Below are 14656 nucleotides of genomic sequence, written 5' to 3' on the forward strand. Positions count from 1 at the left end.
CGCTGTGAACTCTTACTCTGATTTCTTTCAGATTTCTCAGCGCTGTGAACTCTTACTCTGATTTCTTTCAGATTTCTCAGGGCTGTGAACTCTTACTCTGATTTCTTTCAGATTTCTCAGCGCTGTGAACTCTTACTCTGATTTCTTTCAGATTTCTCAGTGCTGTGAACTCTTACTCTGATTTCTTTCAGATTTCTCAGCGCTGTGAGCTCTTACTCTGATTTCTTTCAGATTTCTCAGTGCTGTGAGCTCTTACTCTGATTTCTTTCAGATTTCTCAGTGCTGTGAACTCTTACTCTGATTTCTTTCAGATTTCTCAGTGCTGTGAACTCTTACTCTGATTTCTTTCAGATATCTCAGTGCTGTGAACTCTTACTCTGATTTCTTTCAGATTTCTCAGTGCTGTGAGCTCTTACTCTGATTTCTTTCAGATTTCTCAGTGCTGTGAGCTCTTACTCTGATTTCTTTCAGATTTCTCAGTGCTGTGAACTCTCACTCTGATTTCTTTCAGATTTCTCAGCGCTGTGAGCTCTTACTCTGACTTCTTTCAGATTTCTCAGCGCTGTGAGCTCTTACTCTGATTTCTTTCAGATTTCTCAGTGCTGTGAGCTCTTACTCTGATTTCTTTCAGATTTCTCAGTGCTGTGAGCTCTTACTCTGATTTCTTTCAGATTTCTCAGTGCTGTGAACTCTTACTCTGATTTCTTTCAGATTTCTCAGCGCTGTGAACTCTTACTCTGATTTCTTTCAGATTTCTCAGTGCTGTGAACTCTTACTCTGATTTCTTTCAGATTTCTCAGTGCTGTGAGCTCTTACTCTGATTTCTCTCAGATTTCTCAGCGCTGTGAACTCTTACTCTGGTTTCTTTCAGATTTCTCAGCGCTGTGAACTCTTACTCTGATTTCTTTCAGATTTCTCAGCGCTGTGAACTCTTACTCTGATTTCTTTCAGATTTCTCAGTGCTGTGAACTCTTACTCTGATTTCTTTCAGATTTCTCAGTGCTGTGAGCTCTTACTCTGATTTCTTTCAGATTTCTCAGTGCTGTGAGCTCTTACTCTGATTTCTTTCAGATTTCTCAGTGCTGTGAACTCTTACTCTGATTTCTTTCAGATTTCTCAGTGCTGTGAACTCTTACTCTGATTTCTTTAAGATTTCTCAGGGCTGTGAACTCTTACTCTGATTTCTTTCAGGTTTCTCAGAGCTGTGAACTCTTACTCTGATTTCTTTCAGATTTCTCAGTGCTGTGAGCTCTTACTCTGATTTCTTTCAGATTTCTCAGCGCTGTGAACTCTTACTCTGATTTCTTTCAGATTTCTCAGTGCTGTGAACTCTTACTGATTTCTTTGATTTCTCAGTGCTGTGAACTCTTACTTTGATTTCTTTCAGATTTCTCAGCGCTGTGAACTCTTACTCTGATTTCTTTCAGATTTCTCAGCGCTGTGAACTCTTACTCTGATTTCTTTCAGATTTCTCAGCGCTGTGAACTCTTACTCTGACTTCTTTCAGATTTCTCAGGGCTGTGAACTCTTACTCTGATTTCTTTCAGATTTCTCAGCGCTGTGAACTCTTACTCTGATTTCTTTCAGATTTCTCAGTGCTGTGAACTCTTACTCTGATTTCTTTCAGATTTCTCAGCGCTGTGAGCTCTTACTCTGATTTCTTTCAGATTTCTCAGGGCTGTGAACTCTTACTCTGATTTCTCTCAGATTTCTCAGCGCTGTGAACTCTTACTCTGATTTCTTTCGTGTTTCTCAGTCTGCGCATGTGTGAAACGGACAGCAGTACTGGAAATAAGCGAGCAGTGTTGCCGCAAGGTGCAGCAAAACCCTTTCGGCCCGGTGTTGCAACCAACATTATCCATCCATCCATCCATCCATTTTCTAAGCCGTTTCTCCATCAGGGTCGCGGGGGGTGCTGGAGCCTATCCCAGCAGTCATCGGGCGGAAGGCAGGATACACCCTGGACAGGTCGCCAGTCCATCGCAGGGCAGACAGACAGACATAGACAGTCACTCACAACTAGGGGCAATTTAGCATGTCCAATCGGTCTGACTGCATGTCTTTGGACTGTGGGAGGAAACCGGAGAACCCGGAGGAACCCACGCAGTCACGGGGAGAACATGCAAACTCCACACAGCAACCAACATTATGTTTGACAAAATAAAATATATAAATTTTCTTCATTTTCTAAATGATGTATGTTCATATTTTCAGGTAAAGTGACTCAATGTTTAAAAAAAAAGCCGCAGCATGAAGTTTCAGTTTTACATTACATTTACCTCATGTCTCCTTCTGTGAGATCACTGGACGGTTTCGAGGCAGAAATTTGATTACTGTTGGACTCATGTAGACCTGGAGTTTCCCCATTATTTGTAACTAAGCGGTTTACTGAGAAAATCTGATTTTCTGCAGTTATTAGATTATTAAGTGCATGTAAACACACTCACTGACTCACCTGTGCTATCAGGAGTGTATATTGTCTTGTCCGTCTGTATGAATATATAACCCGGCTGGAAGGAGACCATGACAATCTTCTCCATGGAATGAGGTCCATCAAAGGTTGCTTTCAGATAAACATACTGTTTAATCTTTGGGTCTGTGTTAAAAAGTATGTCGTTAAAGGGGATCTACAAAAAAAAAAAAGCTTTCCGTCAACATATTGGAATGTGATGTATAATAACTTTATTGTGAAAAGAGCATGCTACAGAATGAGTGTACAAACTGGACAGATGATGATAACTTACAGCACTTGGCCCTGATTGCTGAGTTAATAAACTACTGCTCTGAAAGAGTTGCAGCTTCTCTGCTGATGTTACTCACATTTATACCAACAAGAGCTTGAAATTGTTCCTCAGGCTTTAGCGTCACCGTTGATGAGTAGAGAACCATGTCTTGGCTGGGAAAGTCCACCACTTTGATATTTACATTTAAGGGGTTTGGGGCTTTGCAGTCCTGCACCTCCACAAACACCTGCTCTTCTGTACCCACCTTCATTATCTGGGGAGCTGACAAAATGTACCTAAAAGAGAAAAAGTAAACATTATTGAGATCTGACACTTACATTAAAATAATGTTTTTATATAAAAATAAATACTAATCATAATACTAATAAAAATGTAAATAGTGTATGTAACTTCTGACATTGAACATGTGCCAAGTGACTGGTGAAACAGTAAATATGTAAACTTGATAAAGTGAACTATTGCTTTGGTTTATGTACCAAAATTAGTCCACATTCATTTCAACATAAGCGTTGTCCAACTATAGTTTATGGTGAAAAATGAAGACATGCACCTGTAGACAAGTGTACAAGTGTGTATGTTAATCTCAGATTTAGCTAAACTAATGCTACTAAAGATTTATTTTATTTTAAGGTCTGCTTCTCAATAATTACTAAACTCTTACCAAGCAATAAATAGTGAGCTAGTAAATGGGACCATATCATTTGTGAGCAAGCTAAGAAATGTTGAATAAATGTGTTTGGATTAATAAGGTCTTCTGTAAATTAGCTATTAACTAATGAGATACATGATAATCAGTTGTAATCCTAAAAGAACTAAAATGGACATTTTTCTTTCTTAACAACAACCCCAACAACCACCCGAGAGGATTCATGAAGCGAGAGCCAACATATTTCCGGGACCATGGAGCAAATGAGGGGGGGGGGGGATTCAATCCCCGTTTAAGGTGATAATACCATAGACTCGAGTGCCATTAACAACAGCAAGAAATTCTAGCCATTTCAAGAAATTTTAGTAATGCACCACCCATACATGCAGCATCTTGGTGTACCTTACATATCGCTGCCGTCGCAAGAAGATTTTTCAGATTTTGATATAATTTGAAAAAGCATGTTGCCCCTTACATTTTCTGTAAATATAATGATGAACAGACTAAAAGAAATGACTCAAAATTATTTGGGAAAAAGTCTGGTTCCATTGACTTACATTAAAAGTAATGTATGTTTTTTGCTTCTCCTGTAAAGTTACCATTATAATTGTAATAACTTTACAATACATACAATGTATGTTTATATATAGATAGATAGATAGATAGATAGATAGATAGATAGATAGATAGATAGATAGATAGATAGATAGATAGACGGACAGACAGACAGACAGACAGACAGACAGACAGACAGACAGACAGACAGATAGATAGATAGATAGATAGATAGATAGATAGATAGATAGATAGATAGATAAAATATTTAAGTCATTAGTCAACAAACAGTTGTTTCTATTTACAAGCTCATTTTAAATTGTGACCTCAGACCATAAGATGCAGACCTTAAAATTAGAGGTTACCAAATTTTTTGTAATGGCATTTTGGCTCATGGAATCGAAAAACGAATGACTTTTTTAGGAGCCTAGAGATTCTCATCCCTAAAAAGAGAGTCTGCTACATGCTGTACACGATATTTTTGTTTGTTTATCTTTTAAAATGGGGCAATCGAGGGCTGGAGTTTAGGGAATCAGCCCTGTCGCCGGTTTTAGACCCTGACCCGGCAGTATGTGACTGCTCCAACAGCTCCCCGGGCGCTGCGGAAGGGGCTTCCCACCACTCTGAGCGAGTGTGCTCACTGCCCCCAAGTGTTTGTGCGTTCACTAGTGTGTATGTGGTGCTACGCTGCACAGATGGGTTCAACGCGGAGGCGAAATGTCCATCATTGTGGGACTAATAAGGATCTAAATTTTTGAATTTTTGATTTTTGAATCTAAATTTTTACACAATTCTGAAAACAAACAAAAAAAATGCTACATTTTTATTTGATCTTTTTTTTATGTCATATTGTTTACACTGCAGATGTGTCTAATGTGATCAGAAATGTTTGGTACTGTTGATATTTTTCTTATGGTCTATATAAAAGTGATGGATTGTGCTCTGATGCAGAATCTTAATTGCGATGCGTTTAAGAGTCGAGTATTTTCCCAACAATAGTTTACAATGAATGCAGTTAAAGGTAAAAGTGTGATATACTCACAGTGGGTCACACAGTGTGAGCAGTGGTGAAGACAGAAGAGCAGCAGTGATCCACAGCAGGTCCACCTGCCCCATCCTGCCGGTCTGATCCTGCCCGTGTCTGAATAAATGAAACTGAACCAGCACCACAGCTTTATTAATACGCATCCTTCGCCTCGACCCGCAGCTCAGCACAGTTCATGGCACTCTGGTTCAAAGAACTGGTCGTGGACACATGAACACCCCGCCCCTTTTCCTCAGCTCAGCTACAAAGACATCAGGGAGGCACTGAAACCACCTTGATACCGATATATGATCCTCAAGCATCTGCCGATACTGAGTACTTAACACTGTACTGAACAGTGCTGATATTGATCTTGCGAGCATCTTATAACCACGTGACCTTCTGGTCCACAGCCATATCTGAGTCATTAAGGGAACTTACCGTAAAGGGTTACTGTCCAGCTGACCTTCTCGTAATCTCCGTATTTGAGTTTGGTTTCTCAGACTAACCTTTGATTGTTTGTAAACTCGGTCCCTCCGTGTCCACTATCGATTTTTTGATGCAGTATCATGGGGATGTTTGGCGCTATTAGAGTGGCACAGTGGTAGTTCTATAACTAGGAGAAAAGACCCTAATAAGCCCACCTTTCAATGAAAGATGAATATATCTTTTCATATAATTAAGCAAATTGCGTATGGCTTATTTAGGATATCTTAGTCCAACAGCGGGGAAATTCTCAGTCTTACAGCAGCCAAGGGACAACAAGGCACTCAAGAAGAGAAGTAACAAGAAGACAACAAGCAAGCAATTAACTTTGTTGAGTACTTAGCATAATTTAAGTACTTTTGGAGTACTTAAAGTATTTTAAGTACTTTGGTGAAGCACTTTTTGCCATAATTTGACAATACCTGTTGCCCTTTACACTGTGTTTAAATTTCATGATGAATGGACTAAGAGAAATGACCCAAAATGACTTGGAAAGAATTCTGGTTCCATTGACTTCCATTAAAAGTAGAGTATATTTTTTCCTTCTCCTGTAAAGTGACCATTCTGGAGATACGAGGTTTTCTTCCAACAACTGCGATATGCAATATATATAATACTAAACAGAAAAAAATCAGATAAAAATATAAACTCTATCCTTCACCTAAAGCTATGATATTTACACTGTAAAGATAAGAATGGACTGGGTCTAAATGGGCTCCTGGTACTGAATGAGCCTTTTTGTACGTGTAATATGTGAAATCATTGTTTAATTATGGAAAAATGATTTTAATAATTGATAAGCACCACTTAGGAACCTCAGGCTGTTGCCCTGAATAGTCAACTAGCTGATTTATCACAGTGTTTGTAGTCAAATGAGATCCTGTCACATTATTTACGTGTTCATTTACACCCATCAGGCGCAACATCATGACCACCTCCGTGTTTCTACGCTCATTGTCCACTTTATCAGCTCCACTTACTGTATAGCTGCACTCTGTAGTTCTACAGTTACAGACTGTAGTCCATCTGTTTCTCTGATACTCTGTTACCCTGTTCTTCAGTGGTCAGGACCCCCATGGACCCTCACAGAGCAGGTACTGTTTGGGTGGTGGATCATTCTCAGAACTTAAACACTGTGTCCACTCACTGTCCACTCTATTAGACACTCCTACCTTGTCGGTCCACCTTGTAGATGTAAAGTCAGAGACGACAGCTCATCTGCTGCTGCACAGTTTGTGTTGGTCATCCTCTAGTCCTTCATCAGTGGTCACAGGACGCTGCCCACAGGACGCTGCTGGCTGGATATTTTAGGCTGGTGGACTATTCTCAGTCCAGCAGCACTGCTGTGTCTGATCCACTCAGACCAGCGCCACACACATTAACACACCACCACCATGTCAGTGTTACTGCAGCGCTGGTGTCACACAAACCGTGAGAATAGTCTATACTCTTAATAACAAAACGAAAGAGCTGCTTTCACAGTTTTCAGCGGGAATGTTTTGGTAAAATGGGCTACAGAATAAACTCAACACTGATTTTCTATCGTGCTTTTGTCTTGTTGAGTTGATCTTGTTCTAGTCTCAAAAAGAAGATTAGATTAAGAGACCTTTATTAGTCCCACTACGGGGAGATTTCACCTCCGCATTTATCCCGTCCATGCAGTGAAACACCACATACACACCAGTGGGGCAGTGAGCACACTCGCCCAGAGCGGTGGGCTGCCCTATCCATGGTGCCCGGGGAGCAGTTGGGTGTTAGGTGCCTTGCTGAAGGCCACTTCATTCATGTACTGTTGGTTCAGGGGGTCGAACCAGCGACCTTCCAGTTCCAACTTCTTTTTTAATTATTGTCTATTCGTTTTCCTCTGTTGATGTTCCACAAAGAGCCCTGCTGAAAAGGGACCATTAGAATGGTCTCCCTTCCTAATGAGAATTGGCCTTGAGGTCGTGGCCGCTAGATTCCTGCAGAGCACCTTTTAGATCCCATTCGAAAACCATCAAGGGCATTTAGAATCAGCCACTGGTCACCTGTTCAACCATTAGGATCCTTTAAACTGTGATATCAGCTCAGTAAACAGGGGAACGCACATCACAAATCCATCAGGAACCAACCGAAACACTTTTATGGGTTTTTCAGGAGGGGAATTCAGTTTGATGCATGAATGTTGGGCTTTAACGTGTTCTACTGTTATTCTGCTATTCAGTAAGTGGTTATTTGTAATAACAACATCTCTCTGGGCCTCATGAAGGAGTCTGACCATGACAGGGTGAAAAATAATGAAGATACAGAGTTTGGCCTTTTTTTATAAGCTGCATGCAAAATGAGATGCTACTGTACAACCCACACTGCAGCAATGCATGGACCCCTATGGTGGTGGTCTATTTTTGAGGCACTAGCTCGTGTGGCAGTGTTTTTTGGACGCAGCCGAACTGTTGGCGGCACTAATGCACAGAGCTCACTAATGTCCAGGCCTCAGCAACACCCTGGCCGAGGAAGATGGAATGGCTGTGTTCCAATCTGCTCAGTGTGTTCTACCTAGAACAGCAGAAAAATCCTAGTGTGCAGTGAGGATGTTGCGCTGGCCAGTGCTGAGAATGACCCACCACCCAAATAGTACCTGCTCTGTGAGGGTCCATGGGGGTCCTGACCACTGAAGAACGCTAAGGTAACTTGTTATGGGATAGCTTCTCCCTTCTAAGTCTTTGAAGGGTGAGGTATTTGTGTGTGATTTGCAGAAAACCTTTTACGCTCAGCACTGATGGCTTGAAGGAGCTGAAAAAATGTTGCTGAGCTAGTTTGATTTTAATGTGAGACCAAACAGTCTAAACCCCGCATCAAATAAACACCGATCTAAACAAACTGGCTTGTATGACGAGCCAGCGTCCTTCGACCTAGTGCACTAGCTAGTCTGCACTAGCGATTGGAACACCGCCCGGCCCCGCGTGCACTTCCTGCGGCAGCCGGAACCCAACAGCAGGTTTGGAGGTGACCGAATGGCCGAGTGCTGGACTTCACTGCTTTCTCTGTAAACAAGGGGCTTTCGGGGGAACCGGTTAGAGTGTTGAGTGGGCAGGGTGGTCGCCATGGGGGCTCACCTGACGCGGAGCTACATCACGGAGAGGGACTCGGCTCCGGACCCGAGGAAACCGTCTGAACACGAGCCGCAGTTCGGCTTCCAGGAGGAGCGGGGCGAGAGGGGTGAGCGCTAACGGCACCAGCAGACCCAAAAACACGGCGTTCAGAACCAGAACCCGTCCGAATTCAGCCCGTTTCGAGGCAGAGCTTCGGCCTCAGGTCCCTAACCTGAAGCCTCCTCTTCACCGGGCCGGGTGAAGCTGCCAGCCTGGCCTCCAGCTTCGTGTTCGACTTTCCGCTCCACCTTAAATGCAGCAGCAGTTCTGCCCTGCCGTGCAGGCGCCACAGCGGAGCTGCTGCAGCGTTTAAGGTGGAACGAAAAGTTCGGGTAGGAGAGCAGCTTCAGCGGAGTCCTCCGGCCTCCTGGACTCATTTCTTCAGTTGTGTTTTCTCGCAGCTTCACAAGTTCAGCCCCACCGTCTTTAGCCAGCTAGCTTAGCCTTTGTTTACATCTCAAACAGAGGCTAAAACGGCCGTATGAACGCTTAGAAGGTCATTTTAGAGAACATTTCTTTTTCAAAGCGTCAGAAATCCCGTACTACGCGTAGAAATGCAGTGTTTTTAATAACTTGGCTGTCTAGTTTAGGTGGCGAAGGTTAGCCGTTGTGTGGCTCAGGGGTCGCAACCCAGAAGTGAAGAAGATCCGTTCTGTGGAAATGAAACCACCTTGGGGGCCACATGTTATGTCCATTTGACCATCTTGGCTGTAAACATGTCTCAGTCTGTGCTGATACAGGCTAAAAAACGGTAATATAAACTAAAACTCGGACTTCCTTCGCTCTGCTTTAAGCTTGAGCTCGGCTACAGCTGCTTTTCTCGCATCTCCAGCAGGAACCTTCCCCTCAAAACTAGAACCGTGTCTCGTAAATGTCTCTCAGCCTTTGGGCTTTTGTGAAGCTGAGGTTGCGTCTCTTTCTCCAGCTTCTAGTGCCTATCTCCCCTGTCCACCTTAAATTGTGCCTGAGGTGCCAGAATGTAACTGCTGCACCACTTAAGGTGGAACGGGAAAATTCGAACAAGAAGCTCGTGCGGCTTTTTAGTGTTTTGTCCGTTTCTCGTTGCAGATTATACGTGTCGGGAAACCAGCTGGAGGGATTATAAACGCAAAGAGGTCCGTTCGTCTCCAAGTCATTGATGTTCGTCTTAAATCTCGCTCTTTGCTGTGTCGTTTGCTACTAGCGAGGCGAGACTGTTGTCTGTGTTGCTATAGTGACCAACAGCCTGCGGGCCAGTCTTTTGGGTTTAAGGGATGGTGATGTAGCAGTAAAAGCTACATTAACTCCAGCGTTTAAGACCTTTTATTGGTCTTATAAAACTGTCGAACTATCAGTAGAGCTTTATTTTAATGCAGAGAAGGATTCTTTCCCATTTAAGGTGGAACGAATAATTAGGATAAGAACTTGGCGAATAGCCTCGTCCTCTTTTTATAGAAAGACTTTCTATGTTATTTCCCGACAGCGTCACAAATCCAAGCCAACGCTTTAGATAGTTCGGTTCAAACTAAATATAAAAGCACAGGTACATACTTGACTGGTTCTCCAAGGGTTCTTTGTTAACGACAGTAGTTCTGTGTAGAACCATGAACATTCTCTGCGTGATTAAAGCATTCTTTGCATCAGTAAGGGTTCATCAGATTGGTGGGGGATGTGCTGTAGATGGTTCTGTATAGAACCATTTTGAAAAGGCTCCTATATAGCACCAAAAAGCGTTCTTCTTTAGCAACAACCTTACATCATAACAAAAGAGGAACCCTTTTTGGTGCTATATAGGAGCCTTTTCAAAATGGTTCTATATAGAACCATCTACAGCACATCCCCCACCAATCTGATGAACCCTTACTGATGCAAAGGGTTCTTTGAACGTTTGTGGTTCTATATGGAACCATTTTCTTTACTACACTCCTAAAAAAACATGGTGCTTTAAAGGTTCTTTAGTAAATGGTTCTGTGTAGAACCATGAACACTCAATTATTTGCATGACTGTGGGATTTTTTTAAAGCGTTCTTTAGATGTACTTTTTGAAAATGGTTCTATATAGCACCCAAAAGGGTTCTTCTGGTGTTATGATGTCAAGCTTCTAACAATGGAGGAAACCTTGTGGGTGCTAATATAGAACCATCGTCTAAAAGGTTCTGTACAGAACTGTCTAAAGCACGTTCGTGCACGTTTTCCATCAATCCGAAAAACCTTGTGATGCTAAGAACCCTTTAATCATGTAAAGGGTTCCTTGAGTGTTCACGGTTCCTGAAGCAGGGCGGGTCCCTGTGGATCTGATATTAGACAGAACCACGTTATCTAGAGCGACTGACGGCCCTACGGGCCCAGAGCTCATCAGCGGGTTTGTGTGGTCTGTGTGTTTAGTGCCCGTGGCGTCTCAGGAGCAGATGAACTTGGCGATGCTGCCGGTGGAGCAGCGGGACTACTGCGCTCACCACCTGCTCAAACTGATGAAGTGCAAGAGAGACAACTTCCCCAACTTCCTCGCCTGCAGACACGAGAGACACGACTGGGACTACTGCGAACACCAAGAGTGAGCGCATCTTTCATTTATCTATCTATTTATTTATATATTTGTTTTTGTTTGTGAATAGAAGTGGGCCCTATTGCCCCATTTACCCCTCTACTGCACGGTGTTGCCCTATGGCAACAATTTCTTTACCTTAATTTTACTAAAAAGCAGTGAAATAAAATCTGTGCTTTCTTATTTAATTGTGGGGAAAAGGGTCTTTTACTTTGAAAGGACAAATACTTCATGACATCACATGACTGGGAAATTTTTATTACGATGTTAATATTACCATATTTGTAATATTTGTAAATATTGCGTCGTACATTTCACTAAGGATAATTTGGATTAGTTTGTCCTTGTTTTGAATGAAAGGGTGTTTTTAGAGAAAAGGTTAATTTTATGGTGTCTTTTTTTATCCTTTAGATTTTATGGTGCTATGGTATGATTTCACATTGTTGCCAAATGTAACCCACAAAAAGTCTTTTTTTTTTTTTTTTTTCTTCAAAACATTTCAAATAATAAAAACACATTTTATTCTAAAAATACGACTAATATTGAAATATTACTTTATTCTTGAAATAAGTTTTATTGTAAAAATACAACTTTATTCTTGAAATAGTACAATTTTACTCTTAAAATGACTAATTTTGAAATATTGTGATTATTTTTAATTAATTCTATGCAAAAAATGACATCACTATTCTTAAAATGTTATGATTTATTATAAAAATATGACTTGTTTATATATTAAAACTATTTTTAAAATATTAACAATTCTAAAAAGACAACTTTGTTCTTAATATATTACGACTTTATTCTTGATATATTACAATATTATTCTGAAAATATGACTTTGTTCTGGAAATATGAGTCTTATTCTAAAAATGGTTTCCCAAAATATTACAACTTTATTCTCAAAGTCTGATTAGTATTATTATTTTTATATTATTTTTTATCAGTGGCCCTAAAATGCAGAATTCTCTCAGAGAATTCTGAGAGAAAGTCTCACAGCACTGTTCATTGTTCAGCCGACCCACAGATACAGGATTTCATTTCAGTGCAGATCAGAACTAAGTTTACATTACCGAAACATGAGGGAGGCATCAGAGCTGTGAAATCTCTCGTACTTTTTGACATCTTGTACTTTCACATATTTACTTCTCACTGCTGACCTGACTGCTTAGTGTTGCTCGCAAAGGTCCTCATGTTCTGGACACTTCAGTATCGGCCATAGATGTGTGTGTGTGTATATGTGTGTGTGTGTGTGTGTGTATAATGATAATCCCATAAATCAGGATTCATAAAGCAGCACATCTCAGTTTGATCACTTGCACCACTGTCCAGTAGAAATGTCTATGAGCGCTGGTATTGGACATGACTGGCGTTTGGCTTAAAGATGTAGCTTGACCAAACATGCTAATGTGTCTGTCAGTGAATGGAAGCCAGAAGCTGCTAATTAGCATAAATACATTCGCATAATGCCAGTTAGTTTGCTTTCAATCGTTTAGGGCCGTCACAATTACCCGATTGCCTGTTGATCGGTGTTTAACTTGCAGACTGAAGAGTCTCCAAAAGAGGGCGCTGTTAGCGCTGAAAGAGCTGTTGTGTGCATTGAATACACGCTTAAAAATGATGGTTCTTCAAGGGTTTTTTAGAAAAGGAAATGGTACTATATAGAACCATGAACACTCAAAGAACCCTTTGAACGATTAAAAGGTCCTTTGCATCATGAAAGCGTTCTTCAGATTGATGGAGAACGTTACTGTGTCGAGCTTGTAAAAATAGAAGAACCCTTTTTGGTGCTGTATAGAACCATTTTCAAAAAGAATATAGGAACCAAGAGCCAGCGTTCACTGAGAGAACCCTGTGCATGATTAAAGGGCTGTTTACATCTTGAAAGGGTTCTTTTAAGGGTTCTATTTTAAAGGGAGCTCAGTTTTGCCAGATCATTATTAATGTTGTTTTGTTCCAGCCAGTCTGTAAAGCTTCTTACAGCACATTTTGTTTGGCGAATCTTATCGGGTTCATTAGGAAAAACTGAGCTGAACTTGATATTGTGACAGTTTTATGTCTCGGTCTGATTTGGTCAGACTCTGAAGATCAGACGACGCATTTGGTGAATGGTATTTAGTTTCTGGCTGATTCCAGGTCGTTTAGCTGTTCTGTCACATTCGACTGAAAAGCTGCTCAGTGGCGACAACGGTTTGGGAATTTAGCGTCGTCTCATCTTCAGAGTCGGACCAAATCGGCTGTCGGTCAAATGTGAACTTAAAAGTATCCAATTTGTGCTTGTGGCAAAGTAAGAAGTCAAAACGTTTAAATGGCTTGAGCGGCTCCTACAGCTGTCAAAGTCGTTGCTTAGCAACAGTGTCTAAGTGGAGTGATGCTATGGTGAAATAAGAGCACAGTTAGAACGCCTCTCCACCAATCAGCTTGCGTGGCCGCGACGGCACTGTTGCTTTATCTGGTTAACTTCGGTGCCTTTCTTGGTTAATATTTTACTTAATGCTCTGTCTTTTGTCTACAGTTACGTGATGAGGATGAAGGAGTACGAGCGAGAGAGGAGGCTGAACCTGAGGAAGAAGAGGATTGAAGCGCAGGCAGCGTGATTTCCCCTCCCTTTATCTTACCCCTCTTTTGTTGTTCTCTTTGTCTCTATAAAGCCTCTCTCAGTAATAAAGAGTACGTTATGAGCCATTGGCTACACGCTGAGACTCGTTTTTGGGTCTGTCTGTGCGCAGATGCGTCTTCTTTGAACACGCCTCTAAAACCCAACTCAGTCTTGTCTTCAATATACGGACAGAAGAGCATCTTCTACAGCTGCACAACACAAGTGGTGTAAAAAGCTTCTGTCTCAAGGCCAGTTCAGCTGTTGGAAGGTTTATTCTACTTTATGTTATAAACGAATGGAAACGACATGATAGTATTTTGTTACTATACGCAGTATTATTTGAGAAGATCTGTACTTTACAAGCCCTTGGTTTCAATACTTCAGTACTTTTACTCCATGATGTTTGCAAGAGATAAAACATACTATTTACTCCTTATATTTTCATTTAGATAGAAATATGTGTCACGTATCTCAAAGGGAAGGATATTTTTGCTTTTTCTTTTGCCTTTCAACCTAAATTTGTTGTTCTTATTAAAACAACCAACTAAATTCATGAGTGAAATGAAACAGCCCACATTTAATTAGCCCTGAAATTAGTCACTGCATCCCAACACAAAAACTGAAATATTTAACTATTAAAATTGAGTTCTTTAAATTTAATTTTTCTTTTTATGTCCGAGTATAATAAATAAATTAAAAATAAATCTGGCTGTGTTGTAACCATTTCCAAAACTAATCATGAATATCAAAATAAAGTAACTTGCGGTCATGTTACAGTACTGGGGCTAAAAGATAACAATGATGTCCAGAAAAACATGCAAATCAAACAAAGAAGCTGCAGGTTTTCTCAGAACAATGGACTGACCACCCCAGAGTCCAGACCTCAGCATCACTGAATGTGTTTGGAATGACTTAAAACATCAGAAGTGGAAAATACAAACCAACTT

General features: G+C 41.0%; 2 protein-coding genes across 2 annotated transcripts in view; one reads left to right on the top strand and one right to left on the bottom strand.

Annotated features, from left to right (window-relative positions):
• Positions 1-5257, bottom strand: part of LOC108442222 (complement C3-like) — a 66310-nt gene extending 61053 nt beyond the window's left edge. Inside the window, exons 1-3 of the mRNA XM_017722163.2 lie at positions 4988-5257; positions 2821-3019; positions 2456-2627 (exon numbers count right to left, since the gene is read on the bottom strand). Coding sequence (XP_017577652.1) covers positions 2456-2627; positions 2821-3019; positions 4988-5133 — 517 coding nt within the window. The 5' untranslated portion in view covers positions 5134-5257. The remainder of the gene's footprint in view (positions 1-2455; positions 2628-2820; positions 3020-4987) is intronic.
• A 3142-nt stretch (positions 5258-8399) lies between these two features.
• On the top strand, positions 8400-13810 carry ndufb7 (NADH:ubiquinone oxidoreductase subunit B7). The gene is made up of 3 exons (XM_017722162.2): positions 8400-8653; positions 10951-11119; positions 13626-13810. Exons 1-3 carry the CDS (start codon positions 8539-8541, stop codon positions 13705-13707), a joined length of 366 nt encoding a protein of 121 aa, XP_017577651.1. The 5' UTR covers positions 8400-8538; the 3' UTR covers positions 13708-13810.
• The last annotated feature ends 846 nt before the right edge of the window (positions 13811-14656 follow it).

The sequence above is a fragment of the Pygocentrus nattereri genome, chromosome 12 (assembly GCF_015220715.1).
Source record: "Pygocentrus nattereri isolate fPygNat1 chromosome 12, fPygNat1.pri, whole genome shotgun sequence".
Taxonomy (NCBI): Eukaryota; Metazoa; Chordata; class Actinopteri; order Characiformes; family Serrasalmidae; genus Pygocentrus; species Pygocentrus nattereri.